We start from the raw sequence: 24,879 nt of genomic DNA on the forward strand, positions 1-24,879 counted from the left end.
GGGAAGAACTGAACCCAGCTTATTTTCATAAACGGTTCTTACCTCCTTCCCTATGCACTGTATATTTGAAAGTGTTGGTAGCTATGGGTTTCAAAGTCCACTCAATTCCCCGGTGCTCCATCAGTTAGGCTGTTGTATAGTGTGTTTTTAGGGCATTGGGGGTTTGCAGGTGACAGGAACTTAGGTGACCTCCATATTCCACAGGGAAGCCAGTACAGAAGCTGAGGTCGCTACCTCTCCCGAGCGGGGTTTGGCCGAAGTGGGGGACGTACACCCGCCAAGATCGAGGGATGCGAGCGCGCGGGTGACGGTGGCCCACGCAGCCCGGCACGCGCGGACGCCGAGAGCTGCGACACGCAGTACGGCCGCGAGAGGGCGCGGGCTCCACTATGGCGGCACGCCGACCGGGAAGGAAAGCGGTGGTCCGCCCCGGAGATGGGGAAACTGGGGCGGAGGAACGGCGGGAACAGGGGCGCCCGGCCTCCTTCCGCAGCTGCGGGCCTCGGCAACCTGCCTCGACACGGGGCCCACCCCGTCCGCACTCGCAGAGTGGCCGCAGCATCCGGAAGGTGACCGGGGCGCTCGCTTGCGCGCCCACCTCTCTGCCCCGCTCCCAGCCCGAGACCCCTCGGAAAGGGGTAGGCAGGTCCTCGGGTCGCCGCGCTCCGAATGGCGCGAGGGGCCCCGGAGAACGCGGCTGAGCGGGGACGCTGGAGAGCCGAAAGCCCCGCCCCGCGGCCGGCGCCCTGACAACGCGAGCGGCCCGGGCGGCGCCGCCGCTCTCCGCCCCTCGGCCGGCACCAGGCGGGGCTGGGACCAGAGCGCCGCCGCTGCCACTGCCGCACGAGCCGTGCTGCTCTGCAGAGCCGGACCGGGAGCGGGGCCCGGGCCGGGAGCAGGGGGGCCGCGGCCCTCGCTCTACCTTCTCCCACCATGAGCCAGGGAAGTCCTGGGGCCTGGGCCCCCCTCGATCCCACCTCTGGGTCCTCTGCGTCCCCAAACCCGTTCGTGCATGAGTTACACCTCTCCGGCCTCCAGAGGGTTAAGGTAAGGTGTGGGCAGGGGACGTGTGGAAGACTGGTTGGGATGGGGAGACCGGGTGGTGAGGAGCCGTGGCCGAGATGGGCAAGGGGATGCCAGAAGAGGCGGATGAGGAGCTTGTGGGGAGGGAGTTAGGGGGCGCGCACGTGGGGGCGGCTGGGGGTGGGTAGGCGAGGAACCTTGGTGTGGACTCGAGCTTAGGCGATAGATAGGCTTTCAAGTGATGAAGAAACGAATCGGAGAGGAGGGAGGACTGAAGGGAACCCAAGGATAGGAGAGATGGAGGACACTGGGCAATGCGGATTACATCCTACGGAGGTTGACAGGCTAGGTTGGAGCTGGAGGCTACAGTATGGAAAGCCCAGGGTGGGGGCAGGGGCGTGCTCAGTGATCTGGGGCTTCGACTTAAACGGTTTGGACCTAGAGACTGCGTCCTTGCGCCCTTCCAACACCTCCTCTTTCCGCCACCACCTCCCTCACTGCAGCACCTACTGGTGGGGGCAGGGAGCCTGGGAGGGGGGTTAGCTACAGGAAGTAGAGGGACGCACCACCCTAGGGTAGCCTGGAGGTAGTGTGGGGAGGAAGTGTCCAAGGTTTCTGTTGTGATCACCTCCCGTGAGGCCGGCCCCCAGGGGCTAGGTTTATTTACCTGCTCAATCCTAAGGAAGCCTCTGGAGTCAGCCTGGCACTTGGCAACCCTTACCTTGCGGAATAGGGCTGAATGTTACCTAAGGATTGCTGTTCTGCAGTACTAGGCTAGGGATTGATTGACCTGAGGCTTGAAAAGTGGATCTCTGTGTTTCCAGCCATCTGCTCTTTGGGCCCAAAGTGTTGAAAGCCCCGCACCGGGTTTGTTTGACATAGGAGCTATTTATGGAATGAGATGGGATGTTGGGGAAGAGCTGTCTCTAACCTACATCAAACACAGGGCTAGATACCTTCCATGCATTTTCTCATTTAATCCTCTTCTTTTTCCGGTGGAGGGAGTGGGTATAGGGTTTCCCTATGTAGCCCTGGCTGCCCTAGAACTTGTTCTGTTGACCAGACTGCCCTGGAACTCACACAGAGATCCACCAGATTCTACCTCCTGAGTGCTGGGATTAAATGCGTGGTCCACCACCTCCCAGCTCATTAAACCAGATACATTTATGACAGTAGTCTTTCTAGCGGGAGGGGGTCACCTGAAAGTGAGAAAACAAACACCTTGTGGTATTGATCCTTTGTCCTGACCACAGGAGCACCTTTATCCCACTGGGAACCCTGTGCTCGACCCTGTCACCTACAAGGTGTTAACGGTTTGTCCCTGGGTCAGCCCTTGTAGGAGATGGTCGCTGTGGAATGAGTCTTTCCCAGCCCTAAGGGACATTTTCTCCTGCCCTTCTGCAGTTCTGCCTCCTGGGGGTACTGCTGGCCCCAATCCGAATACTTCTAGCTTTTATTGTCCTCTTTCTCCTCTGGCCCTTCGCATGGCTCCAAGTAGCAGGTCTCACTGAGGAGCAGCTTCTGGAGCCAATTACAGGATGGAGGAAGTAAGTGGGACCCAACTCCTGAGACCATTTCTTCCCCCTTTAGATGCTCTGCTCCACCACACACACACACACACACACACACACACACACCAGGGTCTGGAACTGTACCACGAGCTGTCAGCCAAGCCCAGATGTGGTCCTTAGGACCTCACTTCTAAGGGACAGTGTCCAAAATACTTAAACTCTAACGGCCAACGTGTTTTGAGGGGGAAAGAAGGGTACCCTGCTTTCCCAGGTGCCTGGATGGGGGGCAGGGTTGATTTAAGAGTCAGAACTCCCTCGTCCACTGACTCCCAGCCTTACCCTGGCAGGACTGTGTGCCACAATGGTGTTCTTGGTCTGAGCCGCCTGCTGTTTTTCCTGCTTGGCTTCCTTCGGATCCGCGTTCGGGGTCAAAGGGCTTCTCGCCTTGAAGCCCCTGTCCTGGTTGCTGCCCCCCACTCAACTTTTTTTGACCCAATTGTACTGCTACCCTGTGACCTGCCCAAGGTTGTATCTCGAGCTGAGAATCTTTCTGTGCCTGTCATTGGAGGTGAGAGAATCCAAGAAGGTATAGGGGAGGAATGGCAACCCCCTGGAGCCCAAAGAGTTAGAAAAGGAAACACTGGCTTCCAGTGTAGAGAGAAATGTCAGGAGGGGTACTTGTCTGATGGCAGACGAATGTAAATGAACACCATTCACTTTGTCAGCAGATCTTTAGACTCTTGGGGCTGGGGCCTGAAACAAGGTGCTAGAAAGAGCCTACAATAAATAGATTGTAGCAATAAATGGATTGTTGAAATATCTTCCACTGTTGAGGAAATTGAAGCTGCCAGATGTCAGTGCCTCGGGGGTCAGAACCAAGTGACAACTCCTTTTAACTTTCCCCAACCCAGCCCTTCTTCGATTTAATCAAGCCATCCTAGTATCTCGGCACGACCCAGCCTCCCGGCGCCGAGTGGTTGAGGAGGTCAGAAGGCGGGCTACCTCAGGAGGCAAGTGGCCTCAGGTGGGTAAAGATATTTGAAGCTCTGCCTCATGTGCCCGAATGGTTGCTCTTTCCTCCCCACTTCACTCTGTGCTTTGGGTTTTTTGTTTTTGTTTTGTTTTTCACCCAGGTACTATTTTTTCCTGAAGGCACCTGTTCCAACAAGAAGGCTCTGCTGAAGTTCAAACCAGGTAAGTAAAATGATGGTGGGTGGTGAGGCCGAGGAGGAGGAGCTCCAGCTTTGGGGTGGGGAGGGTAACAGTGACAGTGAGCCTCCTACCTCTCTGACAAGGTGAGTCAGAGAGGTAATTCTTAGTGGAGCAAAGCCACATGGCATTGGGGATTTGTTCCAGACGCTCATGCCCTGTAGCTACCTCTGTGTACTAACTTCTGCCTTGGGGGATGGGGGTGGAAATGGGATTTAGGAGCCTTCATCGCTGGGGTGCCCGTGCAGCCTGTCCTCATCCGATACCCCAACAGCGTGGTGAGTCTCTGTGGAAGGGAAAGGGCGGAAGCAGGGAAGCATGAGTCCCTCCTTAAGTGGACATAAGTGGAAACTGCTGGTGGTGTGTTAAAGATATGCATCTGGGGTGAGGCGTGAGGGGAGGTTGAGGGTCTGCTGAAGGAGACTGGCCAGTTTCCAGAAAGAGGAGTAACCTGCTTATCCTTCTGCTTTTCCCATAGGATACCACCAGCTGGGCATGGAGGGGCCCTGGCGTGTGAGTGCTAGTGTTATGGGGGAAAGGGTGGGGGGTCAGGTCCACCAGAGCATTTCTGCTCCAGTCTCTAAAAGAGATAAAATGGCCTACCGTGTAAGAATGAGAGAACTCTAGAGGAGATTGCCCTCTGACCTCTCCTTGTTACCTGGCACTGTTTCTAAGACTCCTGCTGTAATTACAGTTCCTTATTTACTGTCCTGTGTTGCTTGTGTGTGGGTTGGGGGAGAGGGGGTTGGAGGCAGTTCTCAATTCAATGGTCCTTTCTATGGAACTCATACCACTAGGAATGGCTCTTCCCTTTGCCTCAGTACACAGACTTCTCCTTGCCTGCTACTCTTCCTCCCTGGCATGTTTCCTGCAGCCAATCACCTTCCTGGCCCTTCTAACAGCCTCCTGAGTAACCAGAGCTTGAGATCCTTTTTTTTTTTTTTTTTTTTTTTTTTTTTTTTTTTTTTGTATCAAAGAGAGAATGTCCCATTCACTGCCTTGTTTAACTATGAGGAGCAGCTATGAGGTTAAACAGTGCTAAACACCCATCTCTCTTCTCTTAGACTCAAAGTTCTCTGGCTCACAGCCTCTCAGCCCTGCAGCATCGTGGATGTAGAGGTATGAAATCCTTAGTGGGATGGGGGAAATAGAGTAGTAACCATGCATGCTTTCAGGTCCTGATGAGAGCTTTCTGTTTCAGTTCCTCCCTGTCTATCAGCCCAGCCCAGAGGAGAGTAAGGACCCCACCCTTTATGCCAACAATGTCCAGAGAGTCATGGCACAGTGAGTATTACAAATTATTTCCTGCTGTTCCACAAAGTATTTCCTGGATCAGTTCTGCTGAGCAGGGGAACCACAAGGGTGTGCAGGAGGCTTTGAAGAAAGGATTGGGGTAGCGGGGAAGGGCTGAGAGACAGCCGAGACCAAGGAGAGAAAAAGATAAAGGAAACTGACCATGCCAGTCTAATAGAGTGTAATGAAACCTCAGACATGTCTCCCGCTGCCTCCTCTTGATCTCCATACTTCTTTGTCCCGAAGGGCCCTGGGCATTCCAGCCACTGAATGTGAGTTTGTAGGGAGCTTACCTGTGATTGTGGTGGGCCAGCTGAAGGTAGCATTGGAACCACAGCTCTGGGAGCTGGGAAAGGTGCTGCAGAAGGCTGGGTAAGTTACCTTGAAGGTGAGGATATAAGCCATTTCCCAGATAGGGGAAACAAGGCCAGGAACTCCTTGGTTCAGGGGTTCAGGGGTTCAGGGGACAAGCAGCTGAGGCTGCACCAGGAGCCTAGTTCTAGGGATAAGATTGCGCATGGCCTGTCCTAAAAGAAACTGATTCAACTCTGCTGCCAATGATTCCCTTGTAGCCTGTCCCCCGGCTTTGTGGACATGGGGGCAGAGCCGGGCCGGAGTCGAATGATCAGCCAAGAGGAGTTTGCCCAGCAGCTACAGCTCTCGGATCCTCAGACCGTGGCTGGGGCCTTCAGCTACTTCCAGCAGGTAAGAAACTAGAACCTAGGGCAAAATGGGCGGCTTGCCTCCAACGCCAAGGAGCTCAAGATTCAGGGACGATATCCGAGTGATTATTTTTGGCAAACTGTATTTCCGGAAATGTAACCCAGGTATCCTGTCAAATTCTAATTGTAGTTTGTGTTTGTATCAAGAATACCCTCCAGTTTTTATAGCAGACAGGAGCTTTTTATACCACGCACAGGGCCCCTTTCTGTGTTAATAAGACACAGTCTATGGGTCTCAACATCCTTAACACTCAGAGGGAACAGAAGCAAAGGATCATGAGTTTAAGGCCAGCCTGGAAGAGATGGTTAGACCCTTGTAAAAGTTTTAAAGTAATTTAAAGTTTTAAGTTTTAAGCTGTGTGGATTTCTTAAACTGAGGAAAACCGTCCCCGTCTCAGCCAACATATCCCCTATAAACATAGCATCTGTCTCACTTGGATTTTTAGTATTAAAAAAAAAAAAAAAGGTTAGATCAGCGGCCCCCAAGTCTGTTGGGCCAGTTCTCCCACGTAGGCTGAGTCAAAGGAAAACCAGTTTGCCTGGGTTGGGAACCAGGATTGTTCCCTTCTGGTAATGGAATGGATGGTAACTTCAGAATTCCTGGGGAGATCCCCTGACATTCCTCGATCTCTGTGGGAGGGCTTTGTCAGCGGCATGGCTTGGCATAGCTTATGGCAGAAGGATAGCATATGGCCTGAGAACTTACAGGAGTCCTGGGAAGTGGTCAGTTAGTTCTGAGCAAAATGGTCACGGGCATCATTTCTAAGCCTACTGAACAGAAGTCCAAGTCCAGAGTGCAAAAGAAAGATGTCTGATCCCCACATTGACCTGGTTTTTCACCCTCCAGGATGCCAAGGGTCTGGTGGACTTCCGAAATGTGGCCCTAGCCCTAGCGGCCCTGGATGGGGGCAGGAGCCTGGAGGAGCTGACTCGCCTGGCCTTTGAGGTACCTGTGAGGGACTGGGGACAGCTGCTGACACACTTTACCCCACAGTTGCACCCCAAGAGACGGTATATTGTACCGTTCCCAGTTAGCTCTTAGAGAACGCAAGCCCTCCCTAGCGCCGTGCTCCCTAAAACTGCCCATCCAGAATTTCCCACCAAGACCTACCTGGGAACGGGAACAAGGAGGCAGAAGCGAGGTGTTTTCCACTTGCCCTGCAAGAACGGGTACTAGAGATCCAAGAAGGCTTACGTGCAGCATTCTTGGAAAAATCATGAAGCACTGTCTGAAGGAGAGAGCTTGATGGGCATCTCTCTTTGTCTCTGTCTCCATCTCTCCCTTCCTGCCCCGCAAGCTCTTTGCTGAAGAGCAGGCAGAAGGATCTGACCGGCTGCTCTACAGAGATGGCTTCAGCACCATCCTGCATCTGTTGCTGGGTTCACCCCGCCCCGCCGCCATGACTTTGCATGCTGAGCTGTGCCAGCCTGGATGCAGCCAGGGCCTGTCCCTCTGTGAGTCACTGCCGCCTTTGCCCCATGCAGGCACCGGGGGCACCGTCAACACCAGGATGCGTTCTAAGCACTGAGGGCTAGTGGCCAGTGTCGGGGGTCAGAACCTCTGAGAGTAGGCAAGGTGGGTGAGAACTGGGCGGGTGAGGAAGGAGTTATATTGGAGAAGGCAGACAGACTAGCTGGGCTGGGTTCTGAGGAAAGCGAAGGGAGGGGTGTCCCCTCTCCTCATTCTCAAGTGGTGTAACTTCCATTTCCCACTCTTCCTGTCCAGGTCAATTCCAGAACTTCTCCCTCCATGACCCCCTGTACGGCAAGCTCTTCAGCGCCTACCTACGCCCCCCACACAAGCCTCGAAGCACCTCCCAGATACCAAATGCCTCATCCCCCAGCAGCCCCACTGCCCTGGCCAATGGGACTGTACAGGCCCCCAAACAGAAGGGTGACTGAGCACCTCAGCCTCCCACTCTTCCCTCAGCTCAAACTCAGCCCTGCTCTCAGGACGGCGCCAGAGGCCTACCCTATGCCTCAGCCCCACCTCTGCTCCTGTTTGATTTTTTGGTTATCTTTTTTTTTTTTTTTAAGTTTATTTTCTTTTTTTTTTTTTTTTTTTTTTTTTTTTGTTTGTTTGGTGGGGTCTTTTTGTAAAGGACTATTTTATATATAAATATAAATATATATCTATTAAAAAAAATCTGAAGCTTGGTCCCGAGGGTGGAATCTTTAGTTGTGAAGGAAAGAGATGAACGGTTGGTTGCCAGATTTCCATTGGACTTTACAAAAACCTCCAAAGATTAATCCTGGCCATACCTGAATTCTCTCATTCACAAATGGACCGGGGTGTTTACTCTATGGAAATCGTAGGGTGATTTTTGTATCTGTCCCTCCTGTTACCACCTACTAAATATGCACATCTTGATTGACTTCTTCATGAGCCTCTTTTTCAGCCTGTCCCTTCTCGTTCCCTCTCATTCTGTCCTCATTAAAGATAAAAATATAGCTTCCTACCATTCCATATTTAACAGTCCCACTGAGAGTTTATTCCATCGCCCATACTCAGAGCAGAGCCCTGTGTCAGGAAGTGAGCTTCCAAGTCACACCAACCACATGGTGTTTCCCTACAGTAGCATGAGCTGAGGAACAGAAAAGTCTTTCCTGTCCAGCCCTCAAAGGAAGAAAAGTCCCCCTCCCCCCAGCCTTGCTGTCCTAGCACCCAAGGTGCTACATGTCTTGACACAAATACATGAAATAAATTAGATGTGGGAGATCTGATCTGACCTACAAAAAGAATCCCCCCCTCTTCCCCTGTAGACTTAAAGGAGGCAGACAATAATAGGCCGTCCAGACAAGGTTCAGTCTTGCTAAGAGGAAATGAACCTTCTGGGACTCCTGTTTGGGAACCTATCTAGTCATGAAAGTGATTGTTAGCAAACTACTGTGGGGCACCAAGAGGCCAGCAGCATGGGCAGTGGGTCCACAGAGCCTACCTTTGTCATAAAGCTTTGTCCTCTGCCTCAGCCAGGATGCTCACACAGAAGAGCACATTGCCTTTTCCAACCAAAAACAATCTTTATTGTTCCACATAACTTCCCAAAGCCAAACTTCCCTTTTACTTCCCACTAACAGGACGCCCTGCAATCTAGGCATTCTGACCTGCCCCAGGCTCTCCAGCTTCTTGCACAAGAACAAAAGCAGCCCTTGGCTGAGGCTGCTTCGCCACCGGCAGCAGTAAAATAAAGACTCTTGGACCCCCACCTCTGGGTGCTGCTAGGTGGAACAGGGTGTCCCTCTGCTTCCTACTGGCTACGACGTCGTTTCTTCCTTTTGCTGGTGGTAAGACTGTCACGCCGCCTTTTATGAGACTGTGGGAGCTGTGCCATTCCCAGAGCAAGGGGTTTCTGACCAGTACTACTTAACTGAGCTTGCTGAGATCTCTCTACAACAGTAGCAGGACTAGCAACTAGGGCTTGCTTCCCAGACTTGGGAGGGTGTAAAGGCTGGCCAAGGTCATCTACTTCAGCAAAGAGGAGAGGTTTTTTCACAATTCTCTGACCTCCAGAGGCATGGTAAGTACTAAGGGGAACTGAAGAGAGGCTAAGTTTTGAAGCCAAAAGGTAGGAGAAGTTGGAGAGTTCTTCATCTTCCTCCTCCTTCTCTGTCTCACTTCCTTTGGCTCTATCAGCCGAGGTGCATGCTTCTATAATAGGGGTTTCTCTCGGAATAAAAGCATCTGTGATTCCCTGCCTTGGGGAAGTACTTTCCTGGCCCTGGCCAGATGTCGATTTGGTTGTCTCATGTGTGTAAGATTCTTGATTGCCTTGTAAAGGAACAAGGTCAGTGGTTTTGGAGGAAACTATGTCTTCCCTGCCCTCTCCTGGGAGGTTATAAGAATTAAAATTTGATAAGCAGGAATCCTTGCGGACCCCTGGTTGGGGGTGACAGTCATTTCTGACATCTAGTATGTTGACCTGTTCTGTGTTTTCTAACAGAGGAAAAAGTAGATTACCTCTGTTCTCTGTCTTTTGGCTAGCCTGGGTCCCAAGAAGAAGATTGCCTTGGCATGTGGATATTAGGATGTCTTTTGAAGACCCCAGTGTGGAAGAGCCAAGTGTTTGTAGCAGTGGGGAGCAGGCTTCATCCCACAGATCACTAGGATTCTTTATAGTTTCAGAGCTCAGCTCTTGATTTTCTTTGGACCTCAAACCTGGACCACTGGCCGTGAAAGATACTGGCAAGCTGCAGGAGTTTCTCTTTTCTGGAGCAGCTGTTGTATCTGTGCCTCCACAGGGGATCACACTGCTCCCCACATCCTTGGGCACTTTGTTTCTAGAACTCAGAGAGGCACTGTTTCTAGAACTCGGTGCCTGGTCCTCCCTTCTACATGCTTCATCTTGGATGTGATCAATGACGTTTTCAAATTGAAACGGAAACTCTAAACCTACAGCTCCCATGCCACTGCTCAGCCACAGTCCTGGGCTAAGAGACACCTTGTTTAGGCTGCCAGCAGCTCCGGGGGAATGGTTCTGACCGTAACTCTGAACCACATCAGGGCTTTTGTCATCTCCCCACACGGCTCTTAAAGAGCCCTTCTGAGAAACCGCTGAAGGTTGTTCTCTTCCTTGAGTAAGCATCCCAACTCCCCCAATCTGCTGTCCTACCTGCAACACCAAAGCCTGTTTTTCTAACCCACGTCCTTGCAGAGGAACTGGCTCTCTAAGTCCAACATCCAAATTGGAGGCTCTCATGTGTTGGGGATCTTCTTGCCAACAAAAAGGTAAAACCTCTGGATTCCTGTCTGCTACTGGGAAGTGCCCAGAGGACCCCGTACCTCCCAGATGGCCATCATGAGTTGCAGATAGCTGTTTTATAGCCTTCCCAGACCCTTTTCTCTCCATACCCAAGGGTACTTGCATTCCCTGAGAAGCTGTGAGTTCTAGCTGCAAGTCCCAGCTGCCAGGGGATGGCAGACTATTTCCATCCTTATGAATTCCCCTGGGACCACCTAGTGTTTGTTCCTGCCCACCACGCACTTCTCTTGCCTGCTTGCCTGGAGAGGCAGATTTTCCAATACGAGCAATGCCCACAGCCCCCTGAAGTCCAGGTGAGGGCCGACACCTTTGACCCCCATCTTCATCTTCATCAGAAACAGAAGGACTTGAGTCTGACTGAGCTCCACTGCAACTTGGAAGTGCCTGTGCATCCTCCTCCTCCAAGACCAAGAGTCGTTTCTGGACCAGCTGGAAGGGAATGAACAAATGCCAGCCAGTTCTATACATGGTGTGAAGAGGTGGCTGAGTGGGTGATAGGAGATGGTAGATAGTGGGGGGGGGGGGAGCAAGTGTCTTAAGTGAGGGTATCAAAGATAGATACTGTAGCTCGTTCTATTTTAGCGCTCTGTTCCTCTGAGCCTTTCCTCGTCCATGTACTTTGTTCACACAGTCCCATACCTACTTGTTCTAGACTGTAGGCATGATGCTTTTCTGTACTGTGTGAAGATTATCCTCGTGTTATTCAAATGTTGGTTACTATGCCCTCGTATGATGCAAAGCCCAACCCTAAATCCTCTAAAAACAGTATGAAGATATCAAAGGGTTAGACAAAATCAGCCAAGCTTCTTTTCCTGGTGTTCTCTGCCTCCCAACTTTACCTGGGCAAGAGTAAGTCCTTCTTCATGCTCTAGCTCCTCAATTAAAGCCAAAGGGTCTTTCTGCTCTTCTGAGGACAGCAGATCTGCCAGAAATTGAGGGTTAATGACCGCCTCCACCTGGGGAACAGAAGAGCAGTGTAAATCTTGCTATAAAGTCATCTGTAAGCCCAGGTGCTCTAGAGACGAAGCTGTGAGACCCAGGCTGCCACTTTCACCGTGGAGTTAGTTACAGAATTTGTGGTAGTCCTTACCATCAGCTGCCTCCATGTATACCTATTTCCAAATTGTAGAATGAAGCCTACTGACTTGGCTGGTAGTCCATAGTACCCAACTCTCAAATATCTCTTCAAAATTTAAGAATGGAGGCTTCTGCCATATGCAGAACCCCAGAGAGCTGATGTCCCATAGTGCCTAGCCCTTAAATATCTATTAGAAATGAGCCTTGTAGAGCTAGCTCACCTTGGAGACAAAGACTTCCTGAGAACATAGTTCATCAATGTAGCACAGAAGACTTGGATCTGGATACATCCCTGCATCCTCCTGTTGCCCCTCTTCCTCCTCTGTCTTCCCAGTGTCCATGTGGCTCCCCATCAGCCCTTCCATGATGTCAGTATATTCTCGCACAGCTTCGGGTGGGATCTCTTTGGGTGCCTGAGGAATTGGAGGCCTTTGGGGTTTGCGCTGCCGCCGACGGGGAGCCCGTGACTTGGAGGCTGCCTTCTTTGGAATGTACACTGAAGGATGGGATAAAAGAAAGTGGGAAAGATGCTTTGCTATCTACTTCTTGGTGGCACTTATTTCTTTTTAAGATTTATTTATTTTATTTATATGAGTACACTGTCGCTGTCTTCAGACACACACACCTGAAGAATGCATCAGATCTCATTACAGATGGTTGTGAGCCACCATGCGGCAACTCTCCAGCCCCCCAGTGATACTTGTAAGGGAAGAAATTTGGGTTCAGGAAATGATTCCAGAATAGGATCAAGCTTTGGGGGGAGGAAACATAAAAGCTGGAGGGTATGAGAGAGAACACACAAATCTTTCCACACACCTTGACATTCCAAGAAACCACCTGATCCAATCCCAGTTCTTAGGCTGATAAAGTAAAGAGCTCATGCACAATCCAAGACCAAAGGAGCCAAGACCCCAGCTTCCCATGGGGCATTTGGCTTCTACAACATCACTTCCAAGAAAGACAGCGACAGAAGCCAAAATCGGGACCTTTCCTGTTCCTCATCTGCTCTGTGGGTAGCCTTACCTGGCTGCTGGCAAGCCTCAGGGACCATGGACCCTGGAGGATCAAGTTTCGAAGGGCCTATAGGGGACAGACCCGGGGAGCCATTCATCAACTGTGCATTCTGTATCTGTGTTTCCTCCTCAGCCTCAAACTCCATGAATCTGCAGAGGGTTAAGAAGGAACAGGCAAGGGCTGGAGAGACAGCTCAGTGATTCAAATCCCTGCACCCACATGGCAGCTCACAGTTGTCTATAATTCTAAGATCTGACATCCTCACACAGACACACATGCAGGCAAAACATCAATGTACATAAAATGAAAAAAATAATAATATTAAAAAAAAAAAAAAAAAAAAAACGCACAGACTGTGGTGAGAAGAACCCAGCCCATAAGTAACACAGATACCAGGCAGCATCCACACATGGCCAAGAAACCAAACACCCCCATTTTGGCTAAAACTGTTGAAGTTGGAACAGCCAGGAGAAGCTGCCCACAGGTAGCCTAATGACAGTTCTGAGAAATGCTATTATATTGTCCCTTTGCCTTCAATGGTTACTCAAGAGGCTAACTAAAGGAACTGGTGATATACAACATGGGTAACACCAGGACAAAATGATATCCTCTACTTCTCTGCTGTGTCAATCTCACCCAGTACCCCGATTAATTACTACTTCATATATGTGTGATCCATGTAATCAGAGGTACACTCTAAAGGGTTGCTCCTGATGGCCTCATCTGCCCCTTTCTACAACTGAAAATGGCAGAATTTCTGAAGCAGAGCCCACCAGAGTACAAACGGTAGAACAGGTCCTCAAGGGTAACCTAGGAAGCTGAAGGTTCAGATTCAGGGGGAGAAAAGCACACCTGGCGGAAATGATTCTTTCCCCAGTTGCTGTGATAGGGATTCTCACTATGTTGCCCAAGCTGGCTTTGAACTCCTGGTCTCAAATGCTACTCCTATGACAGTCCCAGGGCCATGTGTGATGACTCACAACATCACAGACAGCCAAAGTTACTTGTTTTAGACATGATTATCCCATAGAAATGGGGAATGAGAGTCAGAAGAGCACTCTGGGTATCCAGTACCCTGTTTCTTCTGGCCAACCTCTTCCAGAATTGGTCCCTCCCTGGAAATGGGGGGAGGGGGGGAGAGACCGGGTTTTCTGTGCTATCTTTTAAAAACAAAAAACAAACCGTGAAAGGAAAGGTGCATGTGACGTTCCAGATCAATAGCCACTTGCCATATGCTGAGCTAAAGAGCCTTCATGGTGAGCTTCTCTCAGTGTGGGGGTTTCAGAGGCCCTGGGTTCAACCCTATGCTAACACCTTCAATATGAAAGCCACATACAGATCCAAGACCCGGAGGCAGGGGAGCTTTCAAGAACAGACAGCTTAGGTGGTAGAAGCAAGAGGGGCCCAGGAGATCCTCATCTGGCCTACAGCCCTCTTCCTCCTGTGGCATTAATCTATTCTATTTTTAAATTTATTCCATTTATTTGTATGCATGTATGTATATATGTGCATGCCTACAATGTATATGTGTAGACCTCAGAAGATAGCTTCTGGGAGCCCCTTCTCTCCTTCCTCCCTGTGAGTCCTGAGGATCATACTTAGGTTGTCAGGCTTCTGGTACCTGCTGAGCCATCTTGCTGAAGCTCCTTTTACTCCCTTCCATACCCCAACACATACATACATACACCTGCCTGTCTGTTACCCCTATATTCGACCATTCCCCCACCCCTGCAGGGTGAATGAGGGTTCATCAAACTCACTTCTCTGCCATCTCATAAAAGATCATCCGGTCAAAGTTGCTGGTACGCTCCCATTCCTGCAGAGCCCTTGGCAGTCCCTCCTCCAAGGTCATAGTAGGCTTCAGTCGGGCCAGGGAACGAAGCACTGGGCTGAAACCCCCGTTAGGTCAGACACATCGTAAAAGTGTACCCTACACCTGTTCTTCTGATGCCCACCTCAATTCATATGCCCGTCTCTCCCCAAACCTAGTATGTCCCTCAAGCCCTGCCATGTTCCATTTTAATAAGATCTCCAGACTCCACAGCCTCACCTCCAGTTGTTTACCATTCTTGCTGCCCTTCCTGCTGAGATGTGCAAATCTCTCCAGAATGCCAACAGAGATTTTCAAACAAATGTTGGACTTCTGGGAAGCTCCAGAGGAAATCAAGGGTGCAGACTAAAGCAAGGACTTCATTTTAGCCTCCCCCAGCTTCTCTTCAAGTCGGTAAACATTACTGAGTATCAGAACCACCTGGGGACGTTTGCTATCACCATGGGTTTTAGAAGCCAGGATCCCAGGATGCAGCATCAAACTGGCTTCCTGGATGGCTGTTGTACAAAGTCTTGATTATGCCTGGCATAAGGTCTTAGCACTAACGCTTGGGGAGCAGGAGTTGGCCAGAAACAAAAAGGGATGGGTCCTGTGCAAACCATGAGAGCTCATACTGGTTCTAGATTTAAAAACGGTGCCGTCAGGACACGAGTGAAAACTCAAGAACCATCTCAAGAAACCAGGAACTCAGTAAGAAGGTGTTTATTGAGGACTTTGGGAACGTCTCTTGATTATTGATCCAAACACAAAGAAGCTCTCCCAAAGTCAGAGAGAGAGAGAGAGAGAGAGAGAGAGAGAGAGAGAGAGAGAGAGCTTACTCACTGGTCTGCAGCTGTGAGCTGCAGTGTGGTTGGGAAGCAGAGAAAATTTCCCAATGACTAAAAACTAATATATAAACAAAAAGGGCAGCCTGTAACTCCTGGCATCTTGGCTAAACGTACACATAATCTAAAGAAGAGCGACTTTGGCCTTTTGTGGGCTTCCTTCATCTTTCAGGTTGCCTTTTTATAGTATTAATAAAAGGATGACCATTTGAATGATTCATTTTCTGTGCCAGGCACTTTGCCAAGCACCATTAATCTTCTGATCAACCCCTGTAGACAGGTATAATTACCCCCTTTTGTGATGAGAAACCTGAGGCCAGAGGTGGTAAAGGTCCTGCTCCGGATCACACACCTAGTAAGTGTGGAGCCAGCTGTGCTTCTCTCCCCATTTCGCCTTGACCTCTGAGTGAGACAGGGTTCACACACACTAAGGTCTCTGCCTGGTCCAATGCTGTCTTCACCATTCCCACAGGAATGAGTCAGGGCCCAGCCCACCTCATCCTAGTCAGTGTCAAAGGGCAGGCAGGCAGGGACCTACATGTCAATCTCTGCTTCCTGTTTTATGACAGGAAGTCTCTCAGTCTTCTCAAGATTACCACAAAACGCTTGCAGGACTTCATAGAGATGTAGGTATTCTTTAGGAAACAGGACCTGAATGTTTCTTATAAGCCGGAAAGAACGGAGCACTGTTTTTCATTCTCTTACCAGTGTCTTCTCACTCTCACAACTAACTGCCTTCCAGAATTCTGTAGTAACCAAAACTTTTGTGTCTATCCTAGAATCCTCTCTAAAAGCCCTAGAAAAAAAGTCAACCTTGAGTACCCCCACCCCCACTTACATAAGAAAGCAGGAAAGAGCTTCTGCATCGGGACTCTGGGATAGGTGAGTCCGGGCCAAGACTTTGTAACGCTGCCAGCGACGATAGTTCTCATAAACACCCTTGGAAGCATAGGCAAGGTCACCTTGAGAGGGCTTCCGAGCAGCCACAGGACCTCCTTCCACGGTTGTTGCTTGTGTTCCTGGCCAGGGCTTTTCCAGGGGCACAATGGGGGCCAGTTGGGCAGCTGGTGGTAGAACCTGTAGGGGAAGTCCTGCAGGGCCCTCCTGGCTCACTCCAACAGCCACAGTGGGCAGGATGGTCTTCACATTAGAGGCTGTCACATAGCAAGGAGGAGGCCCCTCCTGGCTCCCACAGGGAGCACCTGAAGGAATCCAGTTTAGGGCTGTCTGAGTAACTATAAGGTTCTGAGTTTGAGAAGACTCAGCTGGCCCCACATCTGTCTTGACTTTGACAATGACCTGGCCAGTTCCAGCCACATTGGGGCCAGGGCCTCCTTCTCCTGTCACCAGCAGTGGGCTGGGGAAAGCAGAAAGGAGCAGAGGATTGCCTGGAGAGAAGACAGGAGGTATAGGGGGCTGTGGGGATGGCTCCCAGAGGGGTTGGTCTGGTGGAACAGGAGGAGGTGGGGCAAAGGGAAGCGTACTGAAAGGGGCCAGGCCAGCACCAGGTTTCATGGCCATTTCTGGTCCTGGTAACGAAAAGGCTGTGGAGACAAAGAAGAGAAGGGAGTAGGAAGAAGACAAGAAGTTAGGCCACTTGACTTCCTAGTCTCTAAGGGGTCAGAGCAACGACTCTCAACACATGAAAGAAGGAAGGTGGATGGGTGTATTTGTAAATAAATGCCTCTCAAGTAGTTCTTTGCCCCTGAACTAGTAGGTTAGAGTAGCTGGTCCCATTCAAGAGACACATAGACCTACATCTTCCAAGAAGAAGCTCAAGCCATCCCTGCCTCTAAGAGCATCTCTCCAAACACTCCTGAAGACTTTCCCTGCCAGCTCCATAAGCAGATCGAGAAGACGTGAAACAAGATCGGCACCTGCCTGCAAGCACACCGAGTGCAGGGGAAATCCAGGCTCTTAAAGCATTCGTGAGACCGGTGTAAAGGAGGTAGCTTCACAAACACTGATCCATCACTCTCCTCCTTCTCCTACACCTCTTGCTCCTAATAATCTCAAATAACAGAAAGTGCAGTTTAGGAACAGGCTTAGTGACTCTAGGACTCATGAAGCTCATTTCTCCAAAAATAGTCCCACTCAAAATACATGGACATCTAATAACCTTACCTACATCACAAGACAGGGAAGACACCTGATTACAACTGCTCTATGGCTCCTGTAAGTAGCTACAGACACACAATTTCCAGGACAGAATATGTTAGTCTAGATTCTTGGTTCCCGGAAACTTTCTTATAAAGTGAGGGGAGGACCTTGGAGAGGGGAGGACCTTGGAGGGAGGGAGATTTCCAGTGCTCTCAATTTCAACTATGGATGAGTTGAAATTTGGCAGCACAGACTATCTGTGGTCCCACTTTTGTTAATGTTTTCTTTTTCTAATTAATTAATTAATTAATTTTATGTGAGTACACTGTAGCTGTTTTCAGGCAAACCAGAAGAGGGCAGCTCTGTTCGACAGATGGTTGTGAGCCACCATGTGGTTGCTGTGAATTGAACTCAGGACCCATGGAAGAGCAATCAGTGCTCTTGACCACTGAGCCATCTCTCCAGCCCGGTGCTGCTTAATAGTAGAAGTTTAGGGCTCATGAAGAACAAAACACTGGGCTGGAGCTAAGGAAGAAAGAAATCTGGAACACAGTTCCTGTTAGGGACCAGCTATGTGAATGCTGATCAGGCAGAGGGGGCGATAAGCACACAGACGTGCTTCATTACAAAGACCTGCCTGCATCCCACATGGCTTTAAATGATAAAAACAGAGACAAATTGGCCTAATTTCATGCAATACTTCTCCCTTTTTTTTCCATAAAAAAAAGTATTCCACTGACACATCAGTACCACTCAGATTCCACTACCTAACCATAAAGGAGACATGAAATAGGGTCAAATTAATGTTCTCACTCATCTGACCCATATACCAGAGGGCCAGGTTCTACCTCCAAGTTCTGAACACAGTGAAAATGTTCCTAAGGTCTGAGCTCCACAGTTGGTAGGAGAACTGAGCATCTCACTGTGGATAAGACGGCCTATCTCCTCCAGCCTGAAAATCAAGAACAACCGCTCCTAAACAAACAAACAAAAAAATAACACATTTACTTAAAAAAATAAATAAATGCAGGTTTGTAAATATAACCACTCTGGAGGACGATCACAAGTTCAAAGCCAGCCTGGGTTACAGAGGGAGTTCAAAGGCAGCCTGAGCAACTTAATCTTGCCTCAAACTAAAAGGTGAAATGGGTGCTGCGGCTCACAGAATGCTGGCATAGCAGATGCAAGGCCCCAGATTCAATAAACAAATAAACACACACACATACACATACACACACACACACACACACACCCCTCTCCAGAACGAATTAGATGAAAACTTGACCTTAGACTTTCCAACTTCCAGACATATGCATAATAAATTACAATGAAAGAAAAAAGAAAGAAAAGCCTGCTGCCTGGACTGACAAGTGGCATCTCTGGCTAGAAGGAGCCTTTCAGGCCCTGGGAAGAAGCAGTATTACAAAATCTCTACCGCCATTCACTGGCTAATAAGTGAATAACCCCACTGAGTTTTAGCTTTCTGAGTAAGGCTAATCAGCCTGGCCCAATCCCAACTCTCCACACTTCAGCATACTTTTCTTGGAAAGATCAAGAGAGTTGGCCCTGACTTCCCATGGCAAAGTCCTAGAGCAGGCCAGAATACTCCGATCATGATTCCTCCCTTGAAACGCGGTAACACCACTTATACTGACACATAAGCCTCTGTTTCCACCTCAAACATGTTCAAGTTCTCCCTCTTCCTGGGAATCAAATTGGTAATTGGTATCTAGTCCCAATAGTCAGTGTGTTACTTCTGATATACTGGTTCATTCCCAAGGATACCCCCCCCCCTTCTTGATGATAAAAATCTATTTCCCTGGGCTCCCTAACGCCTGTTGTGGGGTTTAATTCCTCAAATCTCTATACATTGGCTTAAATGATATGTCCCTAAGTAAAGTGGCAAATTTGACATCCCAGGTGGCAAATATCCCACATTCCACTAGCCCTAGTCTTACTTCCATCTGATGCCATAATCTAAGGTTTAGGCACAGCAACGGTGGCAGTATGGAAGGCTCCAACACGTAACAGTTGGGGCCAGGATCCAGGCAGATGATATCCAAGGAAGGTAGGCTGGGTCAAAAGACTGGGTCAAAACAGAATCAGAATCTTGGACCCAGGCATTCTGTAGTGGGGGAGGGGGGAGAATATTGCGTAGTGAGAATGAGAAGATTTTTACCGAGTGGATTTTTAGGAAGTAAGCAAAATTTAGAAAAACTCCCTCCATGAATTTAACAGCATGATTGTTGGGTGTCCTCTCTGAGGACATCGTCTCTCGGATTCCCAGCATTACACTGCAGTTTTCACTGTTGGCTTCCTAGTCGTCTGTCTATTCTTCAGCAAGCCCTCTAACCCCCGAGCCCTGCCCTCTCTCCAGTTCTGAAGCTGGATTACGATGATAACAAAAAGGTGGTAGACCTTTGGCTTATTTCAGCAATGACTCTATTTTCTGAGCCAAATTCAGAGTGCACGGTTTGTATACTTGAAGATTAAAAAACAAAACTAAACCAAACAAAACTGAATGCTTGACCCTGAAGTGTCTCAGATGAACCAGGGTGTCCAATCTCTGTGGGGTGAGCGCCACCTTCCTGAAAAGCCATCGGACACTTGTAATCCTGGGACTCAGGCAGTTAAGAGTTTGAGAAAAGCATGAGCGACAAAGAGAAACTCTGAAAGAAAGTCTCTGTAATGCCCAAGTAGTCCTGTCAGAGCAGTTCTGCAACCCATGAAGCCAGGGCCTTTTTCCCACTTGTTGAAAAAACGTACTAAATTAAAAAAGATTTTAATTAAGTGAACATTTATTTTTGAGACAGGATCTCACTCTTTAGCCCTAGCTGGGTAGGAATTCAACAAAGATCTACCTGCCTCTGCCTCCTGAGAACTGGTTTTAAAGACCTTCACCTTGAAAGAAGGAAAGAAAGAAAGAAAGAAAGAAAGGAAGGAAGAAAGAAAGAAAGAAAGAGAGAGAGAGAGAGGAAGAAATAAAGGAAGAAGGGAAGAATCTCTAAGAGTTTTTGAAGGGTTTATGTAGCTTTGTTTTATGAGTATGAATATTGGCCTGAACATGACTGTGTAGCTGGGGGCATGCCTGGTGCCGGAAGAAGCCAGAAGAGGGAGTCAGAGCTTCTAGAACTAGAGTTGGAACCAGTTGTGAGCTGTTATGTGGGTGCTGACACCTAAAGATGGGTCCTCTGCAAGCGAGTCAAGCATTCTTAACCACTGAGCCATTTCTCCAGTTCCTTTTGCATTTTTGAGACAGTCTGGCTATATAGCCTAGGCTGAAATCTAAAACTCTCTGACCTTAGCCCCTTGAGTGCACAACCCCTGCCTTAAAATTACCATAAAGTTTTTCTCATTGAATTACTTTTTAAATTTTAAATTAATAGCATGACTCAAAAGTCAGACTAAAAAAAACGTTTAGAGTGGGAGTTCAAGGGGTTTAAGAAAAGCAGATGGGAGAGTGAAAACTACTAAAATTCAGTGTGTGTGTGTGTTAAAACAGTCGACAACAATAACATCAAAACCTACACAGAAAAAAACAAAAATCCAGGCTATGTAAAATAAACCATATATCAGCAAGCACTTTTTACTTTCATTTCCCTGTAACCAAGTCCTCAGTGCCAGAAAATACCAATATTAACTGTTTGTCGTACATTCCTACCCGCGGCAAAATCTCAGCCACACACCTCGGTTTAAAACAGGGTCTCACTGTTTAGAATACTACTGTCCAGGCAGGCCATGGACCTCTTGGATGTTAGAGATCCTTCCGCGCCAGCCTCTGGACTTCCGGGGTTACAAGCATGTGTTAAGCTCTCTGGCTTTTTGAACGTATCTTATGCAACCGCAGGCAAACCGTCTATATTCATTACTTAAAAAAAAAATTATGTTTTTTTTTCTGGCTACAAATTTAGTATGCTATTATATTTTTTTCCACTATCGATAGTGCTGCAATGATCATCTTGCAGTATCTTCGTCTTAGTTTTTAATTCTTTAAACCAGACTCTTATGAGGCTTTTCAGTCGTTTAAAAACTTAAAATACTCCGAGAAGGGGTACCTTACTGTGCTATTATCCGCTACTCACCATATAAGAAAGAGCTGAATTTGTGGTCAGGTCCCGAGTTTGAATCTTGGTTTGACCTCTAAAACAAATGCCACCAGTTCATGAGAAAACCTTTACGTTTTTTCGCTTTGCATAATATTGAATACCCATCATGCACTCTTTGCCGCCAATACTTTGAAATGGGGCGGGAAACCGGATGTAAAAAGTAGGGGTCCAAAAAAAAAAAAAAATCTTAACTCCTTCCCAAGGATGTTGAGAATCCTGGAGCCCTTGTTTCACCAGGGACTAGAAAACTAGTGCCTCTGAATTGGGTGTGTAATTTGAAATTAAAGATAGGACTATTATCAATAGTGAATGATGCATCAACATTAAACTCACATCCATCCCTACTCTCTAATCCCTGGCAGTGCCTGGCACACAGTGGGCAATTCCATGGATCTTAATAATTTTGCAAGGTTGCTACTAGCTAGAACCCAAGGCCAAGCAAGTCTTGCTCTACTATGCCCCCTTCTGATCATCTGACTACGACCGGCGAAGTGGACTACATTTCCCAGCATGCCTTGGCCGGACTTCCGGCTGGACTGGAAAGAGGTTGGCGAACAGGATTGAGGCGGCGCATTCCGGGCAAACGCGGCTGGCGGTAAATGTACTGTAGTCTTTCTGTCGAGGGACAGTCATGTTTCTCCAGTATTACCTCAACGAGCAGGGCGATCGCGTCTATACACTAAAGGTAAGGGGAGGAAACAGCTGTATATCTGAAGGATGAAAAATGTAGACGGGAGGAGCGGTTGGAACCGGCCTGCGCTGCCCAGTGAGTGGAGCCATGTCGGAGCCAAAAACGTGGTAGATAGAGGCAGTGGCTTGTTCTGACCACCGTTTCTCCTGGCCTCAAGTTTCCCATTTTCTTGTCCCCTTCCTGTCACACCACTCATATACAGAGATTTTATTTTTTCCTCGAGCAGAAATTTGACCCCATGGGACAACAGACTTGCTCTGCCCATCCTGCTCGGTTCTCCCCAGATGACAAATACTCAAGACACCGAATCACCATCAAGAAACGCTTCAAGGTGCTCATGACCCAGCAACCGCGACCAGTCCTCTGAGGGCTCGTTGGTCTTTTGTGCTACTCGGACCCCGGCCGACTACCAGCGACCAAACTCGTCAGCCCAAGAGCCCTGAAGCCCTCCCATGCTGTTAAAAACCCCATCTCACGCTACCTGAATGGGTCATTAGTGATGGACATCGCTCGTAAAGAAACATTTTGTTGTTTTGATTTACTGCCAGGTTATTAAAGATACAGTGACTTGAAAGTTCATTTTGTGTGTTGTTGGAGGAAGAGATGGGGAAAGGGTAGTACCTTTGGCAGTACAGGCCACTTGAGAACATTCTTAAGCCCTCAGTAGAACTGTGTGCCATCCGAGCTAGGGTGTTGGGGAAGAAAAGCTGTGAAAGACTCCTAGAAAGGTCAGCATTTCTGGAAAAACTACTAATTGTGGCACCTTTAAAAAAATATTCTGAATTCTTCAAAGATCAAAAAAAAAAGTGTGTATTAGTATCTCACCTACATGTAACTATGCATATGTGTGCTAGTAACCATCAACGCCAGAAGAGGGAGTCAGATCCCTGGAGTTACACAGTGATAGCCTTTATGTGGCTGCTGGGGATAGAACACAGACAGGTCCTCAGAGAAAGAACGTCTCTCTCCAGCCCTGCCACCACATTTTGAGTTGTAGGATAACAAGTGTGCCCAACCCTAGAAGTTTTCTCTTTTTTTATCTTTAGACAGAGTCTCTATGTAGAGCTGGATGCCCTGGACCTCAGGTCTAACTGCCTCTTCCTTTCATCCATGGAAGTTTCTTAACCAAGTCAGTGACGTCTGTCTGATAGGAGGTGTGTCTTGTTTTTTTCTTTTCAGTATTGGATGCAATCCTGTTTTTTGCTTGCAAAAGTAAATAAAATATTAGCATTTTTAGCTTTATTCTATGGCACCAGCTATGCAGACCAAAATAAATAAAAAAGACTTTAACCTGAAAGTAGTACTAATCAAGATGGAGAAAAGGAAACTGTCGGAAATCTAGCAAGAACTTCTTAGAAGATCCCCTGGTTATTAGCATCTGACACATGGCTTTAGGGAGCTTGATTATCGGTGTGTGGAGGCAAGAAGAAGCTGTAAGCGTGAACTAGGTAGTACATATAAGTATATGTAAAAAGACCGGCACGTGTCAGAGGACAAAAAAATGCTCAAAATGTAAAGTCTGAGAAGTTTTGACCAGCAAGGCTGCCTTTGAAAGTAGATTCCCTTAGAGAGGAGATGGAATTGTCCAAATACAATTGTAAGTTTTAATCAAGAGCCATAGGCTATGTAAAACATCCTGAGCATGGTTGCTCATGTCTGAGCCTGGGTTAAAGAGAATGAGGTGGAAGGATCCCTGTGGGTTGCAGGCCAGCCTGGGCTGTGCAGTTAGTCCTTGTATCAGAAAACCGAAAGGGGGCTGGCGAGCTGGTTCAGTGGTTAAAACCAAAAGAGAGCTGAGGTTACAAACAGCACAGTAGGTGAGAGTGCCTTACTAACAAGCACAAAGCCATACAGAAGACTGGGTTTAGTGACCCTGAAATTCCAGCACTTGGGAAGTGAAGGCAGGTAGAGTTTGAACTCTTATCTCACTTTATCTCCAAAGAGCAAAAGAAGTATTTGGACCATCAAGAGTGCTTTGCCAACAAGCCTACAGACCTGGGTTCAGTTCCTGGGTCCCAAAGATAGAAGGACTCATGTGTATGCACACCCTGCCCCCCACCCTCACTGATGAGGATACAATACAGGGCTGTGGATATTTAAAATACTCAAAGATCTAATACAGTTTTAAGTTGTAACAGGTTTCGTTTTATTCCCAGGCTATTGAACTAGATTGGGAATTGCCATTTGATGAAAGGGAATTTCTAGACCGGGAAATAAAACAACCTCCATCCATGTCTTTTAATTTTTTTTTAAATATAGATCTTTTATATGTCTTTAAGCCAGCAGGGGTCAGATCTCCTAGACCTGGAGTTACAGGCAGTTAAGAGCCACATGTGAAAACTGGGAACCAAACTAGGGTTTCCTTCAGAGCAGTGAATGCTCTTAACCACTGAGGGTCACTCTGATCCATTATTAGGCATGCTGATTTAACTGTTTGCACCTACGAGGAACCAAGGTCTCAGGAAAGGCTCCGGAGAGTTTCTGCATTTTGATCACTTTCAGAAAGTTTTCAAAACATGGTTGAACTGGAAGTTATTAAACCTTGACGAATTAAACACTGAACATTATAGTATTGGTAAAAATAGGTCAAACCCTGGAAATGGGGCAAAGACCCTAATGTCTTCTCCATGTCTGTAAAGTTCTCTTTAGTGGAAATTTAAGTCTGGCTTGCAATTTCAGAAGGATAGGAACAAGAGGGGAAAGTAGCCCATGATGAAG

At 48.3% G+C, this 24,879-nt stretch overlaps 3 protein-coding genes across 3 annotated transcripts; 2 read left to right on the forward strand and 1 right to left on the reverse strand.

Moving 5' to 3' along the window:
• The first annotated feature begins 611 nt into the window (after positions 1–611).
• On the forward strand, positions 612–7,718 carry LPCAT4 (lysophosphatidylcholine acyltransferase 4). Its single transcript, XM_080931271.1, has 14 exons — positions 612–1,047; positions 2,428–2,570; positions 2,882–3,102; positions 3,446–3,558; positions 3,668–3,728; positions 3,963–4,021; positions 4,222–4,256; positions 4,808–4,862; positions 4,945–5,027; positions 5,283–5,408; positions 5,609–5,741; positions 6,606–6,704; positions 7,057–7,213; positions 7,485–7,718. The coding sequence occupies exons 1-14, from the start codon at positions 934–936 to the stop codon at positions 7,658–7,660; spliced, it is 1,575 nt and encodes a 524-aa protein (XP_080787397.1). The 5' UTR covers positions 612–933; the 3' UTR covers positions 7,661–7,718.
• A 1,288-nt stretch (positions 7,719–9,006) lies between these two features.
• On the reverse strand, positions 9,007–22,103 carry NUTM1 (NUT midline carcinoma family member 1; the record flags this gene model as incomplete). Its single annotated transcript, XM_080931525.1, has 7 exons — positions 9,007–10,947; positions 11,358–11,474; positions 11,817–12,091; positions 12,619–12,758; positions 14,370–14,498; positions 16,103–16,808; positions 21,971–22,103. 7 exons carry the CDS (start codon positions 22,101–22,103, stop codon positions 9,007–9,009), a joined length of 3,441 nt encoding a protein of 1,146 aa, XP_080787651.1.
• NOP10 (NOP10 ribonucleoprotein) lies at positions 22,020–22,740 on the forward strand. Its single transcript, XM_080931790.1, has 2 exons — positions 22,020–22,155; positions 22,388–22,740. Exons 1-2 carry the CDS (start codon positions 22,102–22,104, stop codon positions 22,526–22,528), a joined length of 195 nt encoding a protein of 64 aa, XP_080787916.1. The 5' UTR covers positions 22,020–22,101; the 3' UTR covers positions 22,529–22,740.
• The last annotated feature ends 2,139 nt before the right edge of the window (positions 22,741–24,879 follow it).

The sequence above is a fragment of the Micromys minutus genome (assembly GCF_963924665.1).
Source record: "Micromys minutus genome assembly, chromosome: 17".
Lineage (NCBI taxonomy): Eukaryota > Metazoa > Chordata > Mammalia > Rodentia > Muridae > Micromys > Micromys minutus.

What these genes read in the sequence shown, in the direction of transcription:
- NOP10 (XM_080931790.1), top strand. Translation starts at nt 22,102, where the DNA reads ATGTTTCTCCAGTATTACCTCAACGAGCAGGGCGATCGCGTCTATACA. An exon ending in ATCGCGTCTATACACTAAAG is followed by an intron (nt 22,156 to 22,387) that starts GTAAGGGGAGGA and finishes TTCCTCGAGCAG; the next exon opens with AAATTTGACCCCATGGGACA.
- LPCAT4 (XM_080931271.1), top strand. Translation starts at nt 934, where the DNA reads ATGAGCCAGGGAAGTCCTGGGGCCTGGGCCCCCCTCGATCCCACCTCT. An exon ending in CAGGAGGCAAGTGGCCTCAG is followed by an intron (nt 3,559 to 3,667) that starts GTGGGTAAAGAT and finishes TTTTTCACCCAG; the next exon opens with GTACTATTTTTTCCTGAAGG. An exon ending in GTCCAGAGAGTCATGGCACA is followed by an intron (nt 5,028 to 5,282) that starts GTGAGTATTACA and finishes TTTGTCCCGAAG; the next exon opens with GGCCCTGGGCATTCCAGCCA.